The sequence below is a fragment of the Bombus terrestris genome, chromosome 1 (genome assembly GCF_910591885.1).
Source record: "Bombus terrestris chromosome 1, iyBomTerr1.2, whole genome shotgun sequence".
NCBI classification, from domain to species: Eukaryota; Metazoa; Arthropoda; class Insecta; order Hymenoptera; family Apidae; genus Bombus; species Bombus terrestris.
In genome coordinates this window covers 10,409,051-10,428,177 of record NC_063269.1, presented here as the reverse complement: position 1 = coordinate 10,428,177, position 19,127 = coordinate 10,409,051, and the positions used below count along the sequence as shown (strand labels likewise).

General features: G+C 36.8%; 2 protein-coding genes and 1 long non-coding RNA gene across 10 annotated transcripts; 1 reads left to right on the top strand and 2 right to left on the bottom strand.

Annotated features, from left to right (window-relative positions):
- Positions 1-11: 11 nt before the first annotated feature.
- On the bottom strand, positions 12-929 carry LOC100648665 (NTF2-related export protein). Its single transcript, XM_012311921.3, has 4 exons — positions 798-929; positions 642-728; positions 379-523; positions 12-208 (listed from the first exon to the last, which is right to left on the bottom strand). The coding sequence occupies exons 1-4, from the start codon at positions 804-806 to the stop codon at positions 33-35; spliced, it is 417 nt and encodes a 138-aa protein (XP_012167311.1). The 5' UTR covers positions 807-929; the 3' UTR covers positions 12-32.
- Positions 930-4,111: 3,182 nt separating this feature from the next.
- LOC125385084 lies at positions 4,112-4,654 on the bottom strand. The gene is made up of 2 exons (XR_007224049.1): positions 4,516-4,654; positions 4,112-4,420 (listed from the first exon to the last, which is right to left on the bottom strand). It is a non-coding gene; the product is annotated as an uncharacterized LOC125385084 (long non-coding RNA).
- Positions 4,224-18,132, top strand: LOC100652151 (PHD finger protein rhinoceros). 8 transcript variants are annotated; one of them, XR_007224763.1, is made up of 10 exons: positions 4,224-4,681; positions 5,193-5,349; positions 5,619-5,771; positions 5,844-6,131; positions 6,221-6,394; positions 6,592-6,764; positions 6,847-6,970; positions 7,318-14,635; positions 14,726-14,826; positions 14,931-18,132. XR_007224763.1 is itself a non-coding variant. In XM_020865504.2 (8 exons), exons 1-8 carry the CDS (start codon positions 4,224-4,226, stop codon positions 14,500-14,502), a joined length of 8,712 nt encoding a protein of 2,903 aa, XP_020721163.2. In that variant the 3' UTR covers positions 14,503-18,132. The 8 variants fall into 8 exon arrangements, 1 of the variants encoding a protein (XP_020721163.2); XR_007224681.1 differs by having other exon boundaries at positions 7,318-14,826; positions 14,931-14,985; positions 15,265-18,132; XR_007224603.1 differs by having other exon boundaries at positions 14,726-18,132.
- The last annotated feature ends 995 nt before the right edge of the window (positions 18,133-19,127 follow it).

Genomic DNA, 19,127 nt, shown 5'->3' with positions numbered 1-19,127 from the left:
TTGAAAACACATAAATTAACTTATTTTATATTTCAATTTACATTTTCTATTGCTTCTTGTACTCGGAAACAATCGCTTACAATTTTCCACTTATCTCCCATAGCTGCAATTAAGAAGCTTTGGTTAAATGGTTTCGATGTTTTATCATCATACTTTACTTGCCCTCCAACTTTTACAAGAAATGTTAATTGATCTGCCACCTCAGGACCTAATATCATAATTAAATATATTTATATATATTTAATATTCAATAGTAATTTTTGTTCAAAATATAATGAAAGAAAAACAATGTTATGAAAACATATAAATTTATAACTAAGGATAACAAAAATTGAAGGTATTTAAAACATATATTGTCCAACATATAGATCTATTTACCCGTTATTGGTTGAGCATCTAAAGTAAAAACAGAATGATCTGAAGATGGCAAATCTGTCCAAAATTTCTGTATGTTATCTTTGCCTTCAATACCATTCCCATTCCATATTAAAGTCGCAGTATCCAAATATAACCTTGATATAAGCTAAAATAAATATGATATATATTCTGTAAATTTATTTGTTTTATTTCTCTTAACTTTTTGGATTTCATTGTTTAATTTGTATAAAATAACAATTTCAAACAGTATTAAAATTACTTACATATCTGCGTTTATCTAAACTTTCATAATAAAGTTTTGTAAATTCTTCGGCTGTTCGACAAGCCTGATCGATTTTCGCCTTTAAATCCTAAAAATAATAAATTATTATACTGTAAAATTTTCAACAATAATAGAAAAAAAATGTTCCATAAAATACCTGTTCCATCCTTTATATTTATGTCAATATAACTTTCATAACATAAACATGGCAATTTGATTTACGATTTAATGGTCTATTTATTTTAAATTGCTGTAAACCAACTACAGAATATTTTTTTTTTTTGCGTTTCTAAAAGTAAAACAATAAAATTAGTATTTTTCTCTTAAAAGACTCCTGTTACTGTTTTGTAGGTATCTATCACCGGAATATGGAAAAAATAAGAAATATTCCTTGTAGAACTTACGAAATTTTATATATTATTAACTGCCAATAAATAATTTTATAAATGTTATTGTACATCAATAATGTATAAATGATTCCTGAAAAATATTGTTATTTTAGTTTGTTTTTGGATCTTGTAACAACATATTAAAAATAAATAAAATTGTACTCAAACTCTTTACTATAACCTTAGCACAATAAAAAGGCTGCTATTAAATGCTATTTGAATTTTAAGAAAATCCTATGTTATAAAACATGCATAATATGTTTAAAAAAGTTAAAAAAAGGGATTAAATATTTTTTTACAAAAGAAAGAAAAAGATGAGTGTTTTAATATGTTAAATATTTTAAATTATTCTGTATAAATACATATGTGTCTATTTATTATGGCAATTAACTATTATCAAATGAACATAAGTCAAGCATCAAAATTAGTTCTTAAGATTTGTAGCAGTACTGGTTACGATCACATAAACAAATCTTGATACTCACATATTGAAGTATAGAGAAAACCGTCCGAAAATTGAGTCGTGAAAAATCAACTTGGAAGACAAGAAGGTTCGTGTTCTGCGCATGTGTGATATGCCACGAATGTCTCAATCAGAGGCAGAGATACTTTATTCTTCCTTGTCTATCTTGCAAAAACGAGAACTCTGTTGCTTTCCATGTTGAGTTTTCATGATTCAATTTTCGGACGGCTTTCCCTAGTGGGTGTCGAGACCTGTTTATATGATCATGGTACTAGTTACTTTACGTGCACATTGTAAAATAGTTAGTTAACAAAAATCCTAGATGATATAGTGGCTTATTGTGTAAAACATTTCTAGGAATAAATTGTTTAAATAATATAGCTTTTTTCTCCTCTCCATTAAAATTCTTTTTGAATTTTAATTTAACTGACGAAAAAAGAGTTCATTCGCAAAACACATTAGTAAACGTTATACATAAATGCTAAATGAAGAAAATATTTAAAAATTGCACTTTTAACATGAATTTTTATTAAATAAAAAACCGATGTTTCTTTATTTAATTCTTAATGGATTTTAACTAGAATAAAACAACTTTTATTAGAAACATTCGTGATAACTTATTCCACAAATTCTTATTCTGCTCAGTTTCCAGAGCTCATAGTGGCTTATGGATAAAAGGCAATCGTGAGATCTTACCGTGTCGCAGGGTCACGTGACTCCGCGCACAGACAGTTATTTTTTTAGGCATGATGGCGCCAAACAGCAGTATCCACATTAATGTAAATACAATATCGATTCGGTGCACCGCGCGAGGAAGAAAGCCATCGGGTGTCCTTACGGAGGCTATTTGAGGGCGTCGAGTGAGCTCGACAGGAGCCCTCGGGCCACGAAGTGAGTAAAACCGAGCTGGTCGCGGCTGCGACTCGAATTGCTAATGAGGACATCTTGGTTAGGCTGCCGTGACAGAGGCGTACTCGGACTACTGCCATCTCGGAGCTACCGATCGAAGAATAATTCGATCATTCACGATCAGACATACCGGCTATTATTTGTCACGTGCATCATCGCGCGCGAAATCACCCTCTCCGTCGATAGATCAATAATAAGGCATTTACTGCCTTTCGACCATTTCTATCTTTTTCTGTCTCTTTCGTTCTTGCTCTCTCTTGCGCGCGCGTGCGTGTTCATGTTTACGTGTGTGTGTCGAACTTGTGCTCGCGTGTTCGTATCAACATCGTGTGCGTATATATTCACGTTCGTGCATACCTGTGTTCTTACGTCGCGTGTGCGTATTTACTTACATTTCTGTGCATGTGTATTGAAATTCGGCTGCGTGTGCGTTCAGATGTGTATACGTGTGTATCGAGATTCGTGTGCGAGTCGAGCCTGTCGCCATCTGTATTGTCAATGTTGTCGGCCAGCAGGAGCACCACCAGCCCAATGGACCCGTGAGCATTTTCGACTCTCCGCCCGATCTTCTTCTAGACGTCTATTCTCGATCGCGAACCTCGACTTCCTCGTGTCGAGTCATCGAAAGTCATACAGCGATCGTTCATGGTCGAGCCTCGGCGCCGCTCGAGCGTCGCCGCGGAGTAACTTCGTCGCAATGTTTACATGCCACCCGCCACGGCGATCAGTTTCACCAAGATTATTGTGTTTTTCCAACTACTCGACGCCTTGTTACGTTACGGGAAAACTATTTCATTCGAATAATAACTTTTCCTGCTGGACTGCCCCATTTATAACCTCTCCGCGGCGGCCATCGAGGATCAACGGCCGCAGACCCCCTGCAATACAATCGGTCTATACCATCAATCCTTTTGTCCGAGTGTTATGCTCTCAAATGTGTTTGCATTATTAGAATTCTGATATAAACATCTTAATGTGTGCTAATTAGTAGAATTGTCAATTTGTGTTATTGAATAGTTCTAATCTCAAATGTTATCTTTGGAAATTCAGTTTGTGAAGGAATGCTTTGTGTCTTACAGTTATGATCTCTGTGTAATACCAATTCTTTATCTATAATCACTTTTATATTTTTATTATGTGTAATAATACATTTCTACTTAATTGATGAACATTATTGCAGTGTGTATCGTATGAAATATGTTTCAATGATCGTATTCTATATATTTTTTTCTACGCAGTTAATGCTGTGTATTATAATTGTATTTATGTATTACTTTTAGTGGATTTGATTCTTTTTTTCTATTATTTCTTTGCAAACAGTTATTAATTTAAAATTATACAATGTAATGCATAAATTGTTGATTTTATATATTGCTTCGTTTTCATTTTCATGTGACATACTTCATTTGTTATATCTAAGCATGGAAGTTTTATTTTATGTAATATTTTTATTAAAATCATGTAATATTGTTATTCCTGTATAAATATTCCTCTATTTATGAAGAACAATTAATTTTGCACAGGGAATCATATTTGGTGTTAAGACATAGTTGATAATTATTTGAAGAAGTTTTGATTAAATTTTTTTAGCTTTTCTTTTAACTAGATTAAAGCCACAATTATATTTTTGTTTTTGCAGCTCCAAGAGGAATCCGCTTTCTAGATAATAAATACATGGACGACTATGTAGTGAGTAATTAAATAAATACCTTTGCTTCAAATTTTTTTTATCATTTATTTAATTAACAATCATAAAACGTTTTAGGGTGTGCGCGGCTCACCTGCACGTGCCACGTACCGCTAGCTCACTTGGTATAGTAGAATGGCACAGCGAGGCAAACGAATAAATAGAAACGACAATGATTTGGCGTCTTGCCCAGGCGCAATCAAAAGGCGCAAATGTAGGCTGGTTCCAGCGTCGGGTTCGTCGTCGTTGGCAGCTACCATGGGGCCCTCAGAAGAGGAGGAGACGATGGCGTCGTCCAGTCAAGGAGGGGCATCCTGGACCCCCAGACCGCTCTGTGACATTAAAATCTCTAGTATATATAATCGCTCCTCTGCTGAGGCTCCTGCAGAATTATTTCGTAAGGATTTGATTAGCGCAATGAAATTACCTGACAGTGAGCCACTAAGTCCCAATGAATATTGGGTTATTACTGATCAATGGAAACAAGAATGGGAGAGAGGTGTTCAAGTACCTGTCAACCCAGACTCCCTTCCAGAACCAACAGTCACTATCACACAAGCTACACCTATAAAGCAGCACAGTGAATTTAAATTGTAAGTCATATTTACGGTTTATTGTATCTTCTTTAAATATGTCTGAAAATAACTAAGTTTTGAATATGATAGATATTCAATAGTTATATTGAATTTAATAAATAATTTTGTTCGAAACAATTATTATAATGTTACTTATAATTTATAACACTATTGTCATTATCTACATGGTAATTACTGTACTATAGCAAGTACTACTACAAGAGAAAAATCCTTTCTGCATATTAAAATATAATCTTTGTGGTTTCATAGAGTTAATAGAATGCTTTAAGAAACCACTGATCTTATTTTTCTAAAAAGAAACGTTAATATTTTAAAAATTATTTGAAACTCAATGTCTATTCTATATTTAGTTAGAAAATGATTTATATTTGATGGAAATGTGATTCTTATTCCTGATTTTTAGTTTATTTTTAGACATGTATCACTTTACATATTAATAACCATAATTAACATAATATAAATGAATAAAGTCTTTTAGTAATTTTCTTCAATGATAACATTTTTATAGACCTAAAAAATTTGTAAGGATATCTCGTGATGATTATTTCAACCCTGAAGATCATCATTTAAGCACAACTCCAGCACGAGCAGAAAAAGCTTGTGCTTATGACCTTGATGATACTGATATTGCTTGGTTAGACGTATTAAATGGTGAACGTGCACAGGTATGTTTGAAATTGACTAATTTTCATCACATAACATTTCGTTAAATAAGTCAATAAAAATTTCTTATTTGATTGAATAAATAATCTATATTTGTCATTTACTGTTTTATTTTAGTAGATTTAATGGATATGAATAATAAAACTCTATATAATAAATATATGTATAATAGTTTTATTCTTTATAGCCAAAATATGAAAGTAAATGTTTATTCAAAATTGCTTAGTTTTATTATATAATTTTATAATTTATAATTGCATTATAATTTTAGGCTGGACAATTGCCTATTACGGAATCGCAATTGGAACGTGTGATAGAAGAACTGGAAGTTCGTTGTTGGGAAAGAATACAAACTATAGTCAAGAATGAGGAAGGTCTTGGTATTGAGTATGATGAAAATGTGATTTGCGATGTTTGCAGATCTGTAAGTATCTGCTGATTAATTTCATAAAACAGGATTAATAATACTGAATAGTAATAAAAATTATTTTGTTAGCCTGATTCTGAGGAAGGAAATGAAATGGTATTTTGTGACTGCTGCAATATATGTGTACATCAAGCATGTTATGGAATTACTTCAATACCAGATGGTTCATGGCTATGCAGAACTTGTTCTCTAAGTCAACGACCAGATTGTGTTCTTTGTCCTAACAAAGGTGGTGCTATGAAGTGTACTCGTAGTGGCCAAAAATGGGCTCATGTTTCTTGTGCTTTATGGATCCCAGAAGTCAGCATTGGTTGTGTCGAAAGAATGGAGCCTATTACTAAAATATCCAGCATTCCGGTATATGAAATATATATATATGTTCAATATAAATTTTATAGAAAGAAAAGTAAACATTTTAAGTTCATATAATAAATTTTTATTTATAGCAAAGTCGATGGGCCTTAATATGTGTATTGTGTCGAGAGAGGGTCGGTGCTTGCATCCAGTGCAGTATAAAGACGTGTAAGACAGCGTATCACGTAACGTGTGCCTTCAAATATGGCTTAGAGATGAAGGCAATCATTGAAGATGAAATGGCAGACGATGGAGTAAAATTAAGGGTACTATTCAATAAACAATTATTTTAAACATTATGGAAAAAATAAAATGCTTTTTTGCAATATAAATATAGAAGAAAATAGAATTTATCAAATAATCGAAAATATTAATTCAAAAAGTACTAAATTATTAATTATTATTACAATTTTTTGGTATTAGAGAATAATAATGTGAATATTAATGTAAATTTTATTTACAGTCTTACTGCCAGAAACATAGTAGAACAAATACGAAAGATAAAGTTCAAGGTACTGGAAGCACTATAGGAAGTGGAGCTGACAAAGCAGGATCAGATTCCGAAGATGCGGAGTCTAGAAGACGTAAGAGAAAAGACATGACTTCTGAAGAGAAAAATCAAGCACGTGCTGCAAAGTATGTGTTTAATCACTATTTCGTTAATGTTTCTTTATCAACTTCCTATATTTATTATAAATTTTCGTCTATTTTTCATTAGACTACAAGAAATCGAAGCAGAATTTGACAAACACGTGAGTTTAAAGGATATCGCTTCGCAGCAGTTAGATGTCGATCCTGATGGAATTGTTTATATTTATAATTATTGGAAGCTCAAAAGAAGGGTAAGTAAGATTTGGAAACATCACATATTAGTTGAAACTAATAATAATTTTTTGTTGTTTACTATGTGCCTCTGTACTAATGATTGTTACTAATCTACGATTTTTCTATTTAAGATTATAATTATAAAAGTAATTTGACTTATTGATTTAATATGTTTGAATTACTTGTTTAAATTTATTTTTTCTTATACCCTATTTAAGCATTCTATTTCGTTTCACTAATTTTAGCGTTGTTTCTTAAAGTCAACATTTATATCGAGAATAAGCAGAAAATCATAAATGAAATAAGTGAATAGCTTTCTTATGTTAAATTTATTTTTTCTTAATTTTTTCATTTAATTTTATAGGCCGGTCATAACAAACCGCTTTTGGCACCGCGTTGTGGAGAACTTTCGGGTAGTGGATCGCGTAATCAAGGACAAGCAGCAGATCTTGAAAAGATGAGGACATTCGTGCAATTGCGTCAAGATCTGGAAAGAGTTCGAAATCTATGTTACATGGTTGGCAGAAGAGAAAAACTCTGTCGAACCTTCCTCAGATTACGAGAGCAGACTTTCCACAAGCAAGCTTTAGTAATGTCTGGTCCACCTTTACCACCGTCAGCAGCCGCTGCTGTAATGGAAGCAAATCATGGACCTTCGATATACGACCGATTATATTCCCACCCTGACTCGGAGGATCATACTCACGACTTGGACACGATTATTGCCAGAATCGCTGGTATAGACTCTCCGACTAATGAAGAGAAGAAGACTCAGCAGCAGCAACAACAGCAACAACAACAACAAGATTTTAATGGTGCCTCTAGTAAAAAGTTATACTTCAACGGCTCTGTCCGAAGAAAGACTCTTTATGGCAGTGATCTATCATCTGTCAGTAGTAGTGAAACGGACGCGGCTAAGGTGAAGACAACCGAAAAATCGAAAACTGAGTCGAGTACGGAAGAAGAAACTAATGTTTCGACGAAAACTAAACTATCGCGAAGAAAAACGAAAAAGACTGTTCAATCGGCTGATAAATTGCATTCGGCGCTTAGGGATAACAGTGAAAATGAAAAGCTTGTGAATAGTAGATCGCATACGCTCGAACATATGGAGAAAGAATTAGGAAGTGCTTCTGGTAGTGAAAGCGACGAACTGTTAATGTTAAGCGGTGGCGCAACGAAACATTTTACTGCTTCCACTATTTATTCAGATACTGACTCTGACTCCCAAGAACATGCATCTCATTCTGCTGTTTTAATCACAAAAGCAGCGGTGAAAGAGTTTTCCGCAGCAAATTTGTCAAAAAATTCACAAAAAAGTTTTGGCAAAGATCCCAGACATGTCGAATCAACGTATCACAATACAGGATCGAAGAATAAAGAGAATCAAAATAAAGCTGGCTCTAAAAAGAAAGAATATATACCTTCCGCATTAATCGTTCCACAGAGACAAGCTGCGAAAAAAGCTTCGGAAATCATGCAACGCACACAGCAAGGCAAAAAAGACAATTCGGTGCCTGAATCTACTCCAGAAGTAATTAAATCTCCTGTCGAGGAACTTCCGAAATGTTCCTCGTCGAAGCAGTCAAAAGACAAAACCCCTAATAAAAAACAGAGAGAAAACAAACAGTCGAAGGAAACTAAAAATAACGATGTATATGATTTCGATAAAGAAGATGGAACGGAGATTTTGGCGTATGTGCCACAAAGACAAGCTGCCAAGAAAGCCGCCGAACACATCAAAAGTGGCATGGGTACTAAGACTACGCAGCAAATCGAACAGGAGACGCTTGACGGAAGATCGAAAAAGGAATCTCCAGAAGCAGGAAAAAGGAAGGAAATTAAAAAGGACGATTCTTCCAGAAAAGAAGAACTTCCTTCACGAAAAGAAGAAACATCCTCATCATCTTCTTCGTCGTCATCTTCCTCATCCTCCTCGTCATCTTCATCCTCTTCATCATCTTCTTCTTCCTCATCCTCTAGAAAAGAGGAAGTTTCACCCAGAAAGGACGAATTGATTTCTAAGAAAGAAGAATCGTCCTCTAGGAAAGAGGAAATCATCTCGAAGGAGAGTCGCCCGAGAAGACCTAGAAAACCGAGCGACCGAAAGTCGTCGGTGCTTTCAAGCAACAGCGATAGCAGCAGTAGTAGTAATAGTTGTAGTAGTTCCTCAGAAAGTAGCAGTGATTCCGAAAATCCAGAACGTAGGAAATTCTCAGATGAATTGATGGACGGTTCTTCTTGTTCTACTTCCTCTGAAAGTGATACTGCTAACAGAACGAAAAGTAAATCGGTTACAGTTTCAAGCACAACAAATAGAAGGCAACAGTCTAATAAAACGTCACCAGAACGACAGGATGCTGAAAGAAAACAAATTTCAGGGCGGAAACTCAAGAAGCTGCCCGAGAAGAAGCTTAAAACTTCCGACGGGCGGCGGGGACCTGAGTTTCAGCCGCCTACTGAGAGAGAGGAATCTCGTAGAACCTCTAAAGAACAACAGCCACAGCAACAAGAAGCAACTGTTAAAAAGCAGGATCAAAGAGACAACAAACAAAAGCAACCAGCAACAACGGGAGCTACAACAGCAGGAACAGAGACTAATGAGGATCTGCTCATTAGGTCTGGAGATCATGATGGGGCAAGAAGTGTTCCTGGGTCCAGACCTACCAAAAAGTCGGGTCAAGCTAGTAAGCAGCAGTCCTTGCCAAGGAAAGAAGATAAGAAGACCAAGTCCGAAGGCAGAAAGCGAAAACCGAACGAGTCTGTCGCGAAGGATGAAAAGAGTGGGAAAGAAACGATCAAGAAACCGGAGAAACGGTTAACCGACAAACAACCTGTCAAGATAGCAGAAAAGAAAAACGAAGAGGAGAATAGAAAAGACGAACCAAAGATTGTTGATCAAGGAAAAACTAACGAATGCACGGACAATTCTTCAAAGAACGAAGAGAAGAAAGTTAAAAAGATTGGAGGCAAGGAAGCGATTAATATTTTGGAAGAAGAGATGAAACAGCGTAGAGCGGAAAGGGACAGTCCGAAAAAATCATTAAGGGGATTAGATAAATTGTTGGAGAAACGTGAACATCACGATAAAATGTCTAAAAGTAAAAATTCGGAGGTGAAAGTTGAGAAAGTTGCTTGTGACGAGGAAAAGGAAGAGAAGGGATCCGTGGAAGAAAGTCAACAAATGAAAGAAGCTGTGAAAAACGAAGATCGTAAAAACCATATTAACGAGAGTGATATTATTATTGAGAAACCAAAATCGGAAGAACAAGTGGAGGAAGAGATAATAAAGAAGGATATTTCCGAGGTACCAGAAATTGAGAAAGTTATAGCTGGAAAGAAGAAAACGGATCGAAATCAAACGAAGAACCTGGAGGAAATTGTCGAACAACGAAATGTTGAACCACCGCAGAGTATCGAACCTCAGCCCGTTCCCGTGGAAGACAATGTGCAGAAAGAAAATAGCAAAGATGACAATATCAAATCTGTTTTGGAAAGAGTTGAAAATTCTGAAAAAGAACATCAAAAACGACGAAAATCTGCAAATAGATCAATTTTCTCGCCACAACATGGAAAAGATGCGAGTGTTTCGGAATTGTTTGATTTTGACCAAGATATGTTAACAGAAGAAATAGTGAACGAAGATGGATTTGGTATATCAAGAGATGCGGAAGAACGGGGTGTACCATTAAGTTTCTCGTTCAATAATGAGTTGTGGTTCAAGGAAGATTCGAAAGAAGATAGCGCGAGGGAAACATTGCATCTTGTTGAGAAATTGCGTATGGAACTCTCGAAGAAATCAAATTCTAGTCAGTTCGAATTAGAGACAGTACCTGTGGATGGCGAAATCAAAAAGGAGGAACCACCAATAGAAAAAACGTACGAGCAACAGCAACAACCACCGCAGCAACTCCAATCGCAACAACCTCAACAATCCCCGCAACTTCAGCAGCAGCAACAACAACTTGCTCAAATTCAAACAGAAAAAGAGACAAAGATCCTCGAGCCTATTGCAGAACCAGTCCTAAACGTGAAAAATGTTGAAATTTCCGAAGAAGAGGTAGCTATTAATGAAACCCGTCCTAGCACTTATAATAAGAGTACGGTAGAGGAAAAGAGGAAAACATGCTACTCGAGCGGTAACGATAGGTATGCGGCCTATGAAGAGGATCGTGAGGCGAACAAAGTAAGCTTAGTGGAACGATCGAAGCTCGATCGAGCGGAGACTGACGAGAGATGGGTTCCACCAAGCATCAATAGTTTTGAACTGAGTGATGTGCAACATTTGAATGCTTTGATGGAGACGCAGAATCGTCGATACAGTAATCATCAATTTCCTAATGAAACTATTCCAGAGAACGATTCTATCACGCGTACTCATTTGACCGCACCGAGTATCCAGGAACAATATCTTTTGCAGCAATCACATTCGATTCTACATAGCCAGCAAGAGCCACACGAAAGGGCGATACTCGATCAACAGATACCTGAAGAAAATCCTATGGAAATGATGAACAGACATTTGATCAGTTTGCCAGCATCAGAAGAGGATCAGGCTGCTGAAATGATGGACAGGGTGCTCGATAAAGAGGACGACGTTGTCAGACAGCAGGAGTACGATCAAAATTCACCGTACAATGATATGAACGGTCGTCCAGACACCAGGTGGGCGGAAAGTCAAGTTTTGCCTTCCCGAAGATCTACATCTTCTTCGATTACTTCCGCCTCTTCCGCGGAGGATCATTCCATTCCACCTTACAAGAACGTACCGAGCATTCCGTTTCCACCATGTTCCATGGAAACAACATATTATGCGGATTCGAGTTACGGTACCGGTCCGGTCAGTCTATTTCCGCCACAGTCCTGTGCAGCACCTTTACCTTACCCTTCTCCTGGACCAGCTCTTTTCCCGCCAGCATTTGGAGCTGCGTTTCCAGGAGCTCAGTCGTTATTGCCACACGTGAAACCGCTAGAAGATTCGCTTAATCTACAAGCTTCACCATGTACCGCAGCATTCACGTCTTCCTCGCACAACATGGCCCTTACCGCAGCCATGGTCTCGCCTACTAAGATAGTCACACCACCTCCACCGCCACCGCCACCACCTCCACAAGTCACCGTTCCACCTGCAGAACCTATAGAAAGGACGCAACAACAATTACAAACGCAAGTAACCGGTTCACCTTCGTTGCCAATAAATTTCTTAAACACCGTAGCACCAGAGAGTCATGCCAGCGATACCGTTGTCGAGAGCCTTCAAGAAGCTCTAACGGACAGCAAGAGCCAACATTCTGGGAAAAAGTCACCTTCCAAACCTACCAGGACCTCTGCTCGTGTAACATCTTTGCAAGGGAAGTCTCCGGGAAAATCTCCGAGACAGGAAACCCAGAAAAACGTTCCTGGAGCGCGAGGTCGTGGCAGAGGTTCCAAAAATTCGGCGCAACACTCCGGTTACAGAGGGCGTGGACGCGGAAGAGGCAGAGGTCGAGGTAGAAGCGGACAAAATTCAGGACTCTCTCTGGTCTCCGGCGCGGGTATCGGTCAACACGACGACTCCATTCAGAACAAACTAGTCGGCACGGTTTACGACTTCGATTCCGACGAAGATTCAACTAGTGAGGCGAACATTGCCGATTTACGCACTATGAGAGAGCGAAAGAAGTCGACTGATGCCGCGACGGCCGGAGTCGAAAGGAGAGATTCCACGGCCATGGCTTCCGGAGAAAGCGTTCAGTCAAGACTCTGCAGTCCTGGAGGCAGTAGGAAGTATCTGGAAGACAGGCGACTCTCTTGCTCTCCAAGTCATGATGATTCTGTTGTCGTGGAAAGTCAGTCAAACGCTGGACAGAGCTTCGATACCGTCCTACCACTTATTCCAGGTCCTGTCGATATGAGAACATACAATTCCACTCTTGATGCTTCAAGTTCTTCTACTTTACATGGTCAGACGTACGAGAATCATTTCCTAGGTACGTTCACGAGCGTCTCAGCTAATGATCCTGCTCTCCCGGATATCGAAGAAGACCTTGAGAAAGAATTCGGACCCGCGCTGATCAAGCAAGGTCAAGAAGACTGTTCAAAGCCGAATTTTGATGCGAGTATCGACGCCTCGTCTTCTGGCTTTGTTGACGCCAATAAAGTCTCCTTGACGGATTCGAGAAACCAACTGAAAGTTAAGATCAAAGGTCCTTTCCTGGATGCTAATTACGTTGCTACCTCGTCGGTACCACCGCTTGCACAGCAGGCACCCGTGATAATCACACCAGCCGCTACTAGTGCTTCCATCGCTTCTGGAACCTCAAACCTTAGACGAATGCGAAAGAAGGAATTGCTCCGGCAGTACTGTTCTCAGGATATGAATATGGACGAGCCAGGCTGTGGAAACCTGGCTACGTCAGCACCAATCATCATGCCACAGATCAATCGCACAGTGATAACAATACCGAAAGCGGTTGCTTCGATGACCAGTATACCCACGAGGGAAGACTACAAGGCAGTCGTCGATGCGAACATGGAGAAGAAACGAAGAAAAGAAAGATCTGCCGGGTTCTTGGATACTAACGAGGAAGAGGGAAGCGTCGAGAGAAGGCGGGGCAGCGCTACTAATGGTGCTAGTTCCAGTGGTAACGCTCCAGTCGGAAACACGGATCGTAGGAGAGGCAGGCAGAGTAGTGGCGGTAGATCGACGACTACGACCACCACGACCACTACTACGAACAGTGGTCCGCCGAAGTTGAAGATCAAGATCGGTAACAGCATAATTGGTGGCCAAGAAAGTGGCCAGGATGACAGAACGAGGATCAGACCGCCGAAAAAGCGGTTGTGCAGTATTCCTAGTAGTACACCGAGCATCGAGGAGTTAAAGAGAGAGAGTATGAAATTCAGGCGTATGATCATGGCCGGTTTCGATAACGATGAGAAATTAAGAGGGAAAAGTAAAAAGGATAGAAATGGTAAACGAAAGAAACGACAGTCGAGTAGAAAGGAAGCTAGGGTACGTATCCTCGAGGGTGGAACCGCTCCTCCGAAACTAATAATAAGACTCGGCAAAGGTAATGATTCTCCAGATGAATTACCGATTTTGCTCACGGATGAGGAAGAAGAGGAGGAAGAGGAACGACATCCGACTGATAGTAGAGTAGGTCCTCCACCTCCGGAACCGGCCAAAGACGAGCCTGTTTACCCATCGGTAGCTGCTAACATCGAAGAGAAACAACCTACCGACCCAGATACTGGTGGTAGTGCACCCAGAAATGTTCGTTCGGCGAAAGTCACTCCGATTAGGTTAAAATTGACGCGCTGTCAGGAGGGCTACGAGTTGAAAGGCCCACCAGTCCACGGTGAGGAGTCCAGTTTAACGAGGGAGAAACCGGGGAGTCCTGAAGTTTCGAACGAGATAAGAAATCCACCGATCAAGGGCCAAGACGAGGAGGAATCTTCCAGAGAGGAGGAAGAAGAAGAAGAGGAGGAGAACAATAGTTCCGTGCAGAGGGACTCCTCCACGTGTCCTGCCACAACAAGTATACCGCAGGGATGCCAAGTTAGGTGATAATTAATGATACTCGTGGAGTAATGAAGCAGAGGACAAGAACACATACACACGGTGCTTGTATGATTTTTACGATCGATAAAGAAAACGGACTCGATACACGCTTGCGGTGAAAGCACGTTGCCGTAATAAGGTGAAAAACTGTTCCTCCAAGTGATACGGTCCAAAAAGATCGAGGTACTGCATATTCTTACAAGACAATTTTTTATCATATTTGTTGCAGCGTATCGTTGGCTTAGTGGAAAGATCTAAGAAAGAGACAGACAACACTGATGTCGTCGTAGGCTTCAAAACTTCAAGTTTTTGGTATTTGCTTTAAATCAGGTCAAATATTTTACTAATATTATTAAACTGAATAATACTACTTCGATAAATAGATCGATATTAATAATCAAATCGTTAGTGATCAAACATTTTTTGTTTTGCAGATAGATCCGTTTAGGTTCAAGATTTTCAATAGGAGTTGTACATATAATTGATAAAGTACGGAGTATGAATTTTATCAACTATTTTCACTAAGCCTATGATACGATAGTTCTTGATACAACATTTTTTACAAAATTGTATGTAAGAATTACTTGCAATAGTCTGTTGATGATATTTATAGACCATGTTTTTTATTTTATTATTATTATATTTTATTATTATTAATATTAATATTATTATTATTAATCATTATCATTATCTTATGTATATACGATGATTATTCTTTGTTCATATTAATGAATTTCTTTTATAAATTTCACCTTCTTACGGCAACAGAATCACGAAACAAAAACGCTCATTTCGGCGAGAGGAACAAGGTGGTCGCGCGACTTCTAACATATACTCGTTCTGGACTCGCTTCAACGGACGTTCTCCTACGTTAAATGAGAAGAATTTATACTCCTCGAGAAAAAACAAAAATAATCCGGTTTTATTCTTAAACAATACTCGAGAGATGAAAACGGGCGTGCCATTTCGCGGCGGCGACCAGATGTCTGTTTTTCCTTGATGAAAGAGAAAGCAGATTGAAGAAACAGTCGAGGTTGTTGACGAAGGTCTCCATGGAATCTACTGTGAATTCAACGGACTGATGTTGTAAAGAAGAAAAAACATTTTTTGTCTTGTCTACACGAATTCTCTTGTGTATGCGTGTATGTCTGAATTATGCGTGTGTATTGTATGTGTACAGAGAACTTGAAAAAAAAAAAAAAAATAGGAAGAAACGATTAAAAGAACGTTGGATTAAAACGGGGATGATTCTCGAGATTACTTCGTACGCGGCCTCGTCGGAACTTTCACAGTAAGAAATAGTTAATTGTACATAATTGTAATCTACGATTGTATTTAGTCTAAGTCGAATAAGAGGAATACATGCGATAAGAGGATGAGAGCTGTGAGTACACGAGGGAGAGAGTGAAAGACCGGTGAGTGTGCGTGAGAGATTTTGTAATCAGTGCGAAGCTTACGTGATGGCTGTGTTTTACCACGCGGTCCGATCTTCCAGGCAAATTAATCCTGGGCCGCGCAGAAACGTTCAGTATCCCCCTCCCCCCGCCCATAATTACTGGGTCGCTCGAGTGTTCTCCCTCTCCCCAAACAAAGTGGTCGATTGACATTATAGTAGAAATAGTATATATTTAAAAAATGCAGAAAAGAACATAACAAGTAAAAGAAGTAATAAACTTTCGGGCGGAGAAAAAATTGTAATTTAGCCGAGTTATAGACGAGGACAATCTTACTGCGCAGTAGCAGTTTCTTCGATGAATTAGATCAATTAATCGTATAGTCTACCGCAATAATATGCATCAACTATAATTACGCAGTTATCTTTAGTATACGAGTCACCTAATGTCCGTTGTTAGATATATTTATTCGTATCTAGCATTGTAGGCGTGTAATAATATACTTTTTACCAAAGTAAATTCGTAAGAACTATCAACACGCATTTCTCATCGTTTTTATGATTCATTTGGTATTATATATAATAATATATATATATATATATATGTAATAATATATATAAATAATAATATATATATGTATATATTATATATATATTATACATATACATATAAAATATATATATTAAAATATATTTTATACCAAGTACAATGTTAATAATTTATTATATTTGTTATTGTAAGTAGGTTCTACATAGAATGGAAATACGTTTTTTACACAGTAGTATAGTTTATAATGCGATAGTTAATTCGTTTTCGCTCTTTCTGGTTTTTACGTTTTTATTTTGGCACCGAACAATCTCATTTTTTAACTCATTTCCGGGGAACATGAATTTCCCTTTTAAGGATAACTGCGTAATTTTACGATGATAAATAAACATCCACTCTTATGGATGTTCATTAAAAGAAGAGGACTATATGAGAAATAGTAATCAAAAATAATCGTCCATATCCATATTGGAATTCGTTATACATTAAAAAATGTTTGTCCTCGTTGGACTTTCGCCGTGTGTGCCAGCGATAGAGGGACAATTTTCTTTCTTATGCGGAAACAAATATAAATTTTGTTTCCTTCTTCATTCTGTGACGAAGATAAAACGTAACTTCTTCGCTCGGAATCCGGGGTACGGAATTTCTCTGCGCGGACCGATGTATTTGACCCTAGATCCAGTCAATCAAATTCCCATATGTCCGCTTTTCTGTACTTATTACTTTTTTTAATTGCAACAATTATTTTTATTCAACTACAATGTGAAGTCGTACTAAAATCGAGTGTCGTATGCTATTTTTCGGAATACATAACGATTTCCATAGAAAAAAATTAGTATTGTCAAACGATAGTTTTGTCTATATTTTCTACTTTTTAATATTGTTTTACATGCGTACAGAGTGTCCCTTTAGAAGTACCGTATCCATGTATAAGAGATTCCTGAGCTAACAGTACTATAATTACATGTTTCTTAAATATTTTTCTTTTGTTATTTTTAAGTTATTGACGATCAATGTTGAAAAATATAACAGCTCTAATGTATCGTACTTTCACGATATTGTACCTCTGTACGAATATTTTGTACGATTTTTGATACAATTTTGTACGACTGAATGAAATGTCTGTAAAAGAATTAACAAAAAAAGGAAAGGGATAAAACAAAACGTTATTTAAACGTTTTTAAATAATTCGTGACTCATGAGTCACTTTTAAATATTGTTGCTTAGTATTTATCAATTTTAAGAATGATTTCATTTAATGAAATCATATCTTCGTAACGATGGAGTTGTGATCTATGAAAACGTGCAAATGAAATGTTTTATAAATGTTTTCTTTTTTTTTCTTGCTGTAACAATATTCATTTTGAACGACAACATTTTATGACCCATAAAAAGAGTGGTCTAATCAGCATTTTTTATAAGTCAAAATAAACTATATGTAAAATGACGGTGCAATATGCTACAAATACCTATACTTTATTATATTCGACTATCTCTTTTTCTTGCTCTTGTATGATTCTCAAAACCGTAGAAACATTTAAAATTATGTTACCTTAGCTCAAGAATCTCCTCATTTAGAAAATGTTGTACAATATTTTATTCTGTATATTTATACAAACAATATGGGGTACAAAAGAATCATTGTAGATCGTTCTAATAAATCAAAGCTATCACGAAGATTATCTCGCTCAAAGATGACGATTTTTTGTTTTCAAGTTTTGATATGTATATTTTTTGTTATCTGTATGATTGATTTTACATAGAATATAGAGAGTTACAGTTAAATGCAATTGAATATGCGGACTCAACGAAAGAGAAGTTTAACTTTAATCAACTTGTAAATAAAATATAATCCCAACTAAAATCAGAAGAATTCCAATCGTGGTTTTAATCGTGATTTTAGTAAATAATCGAGTCAGCTGGTTCTAGGGTCGAACGAGATGTTAATATTAAATTATATAGTCTCCTGAATTCTGAGACGAAGAATAACGTTATACGTCGTTAGACGCCGGAGAAAAAATTCGTCGGCGATAAGCGGAGCCTTAGAGGAGCCTATTACGTTGTACAGAGAAGAAGCAAGCCATGCAGAATTGTTTAATTTTGAATTGTTTCTTGCTTATGCTAAGCATAGAAAGAAAATTAAAGAAGCTGATGAATTTTGTTATAATTTGTTGCACGTGTCTGCATGTAAAGATAGAAAGTGTAGACACTTACAACGATTCAAAAACACATACGTGCATATATAAATATATAAATAGTTTTATTATATTGCAAAATGAAATAATACAATATTTAGCTACTGTATATAGTGTAAAAGAAAAGCTGGTCTTGTAAGATACGGATTAAGATGTTTTAATGTGCACATAGCCGCGTCATTGTCAATGATGAGTATATTATTACGATTAATAATAATTACAGTTTTTTAAAAAAAAGAGAGATAGATATCGTTGAATACCATTTTGTTTAATCCTTATTTTTTTGTGAAAATATCCATTAGTATTTTAAAAAGTAATTTAAAATACATACCTACCTGGTTGTGTAGCTTTGTCACTTTTCTCGAGAGGGCGCTGATACAAGATTTCAAATTCTTTGGATAACACATTATTGTTACATGGTAGCTTGTTGTTATTAATTGTACATATATCCAGCTATAATAGCCTTGCAAAAAACTTACACAGTCCTTGTTTAATT

Coding starts and splice junctions, on each gene's coding strand:
- LOC100652151 (XM_020865504.2), top strand. CDS start 4,224: ATGGCACAGCGAGGCAAACGAATAAATAGAAACGACAATGATTTGGCG. Junction 5,350..5,618: donor TAAATGGTGAACGTGCACAG/GTATGTTTGAAA, acceptor TTATAATTTTAG/GCTGGACAATTGCCTATTAC. Junction 6,395..6,591: donor ACGATGGAGTAAAATTAAGG/GTACTATTCAAT, acceptor TTTTATTTACAG/TCTTACTGCCAGAAACATAG.
- LOC100648665 (XM_012311921.3), bottom strand. Junction 524..641: donor GTTTAGATAAACGCAGATAT/GTAAGTAATTTT, acceptor TATTTATTTTAG/CTTATATCAAGGTTATATTT. Junction 209..378: donor AGATGCTCAACCAATAACGG/GTAAATAGATCT, acceptor TTATGATATTAG/GTCCTGAGGTGGCAGATCAA.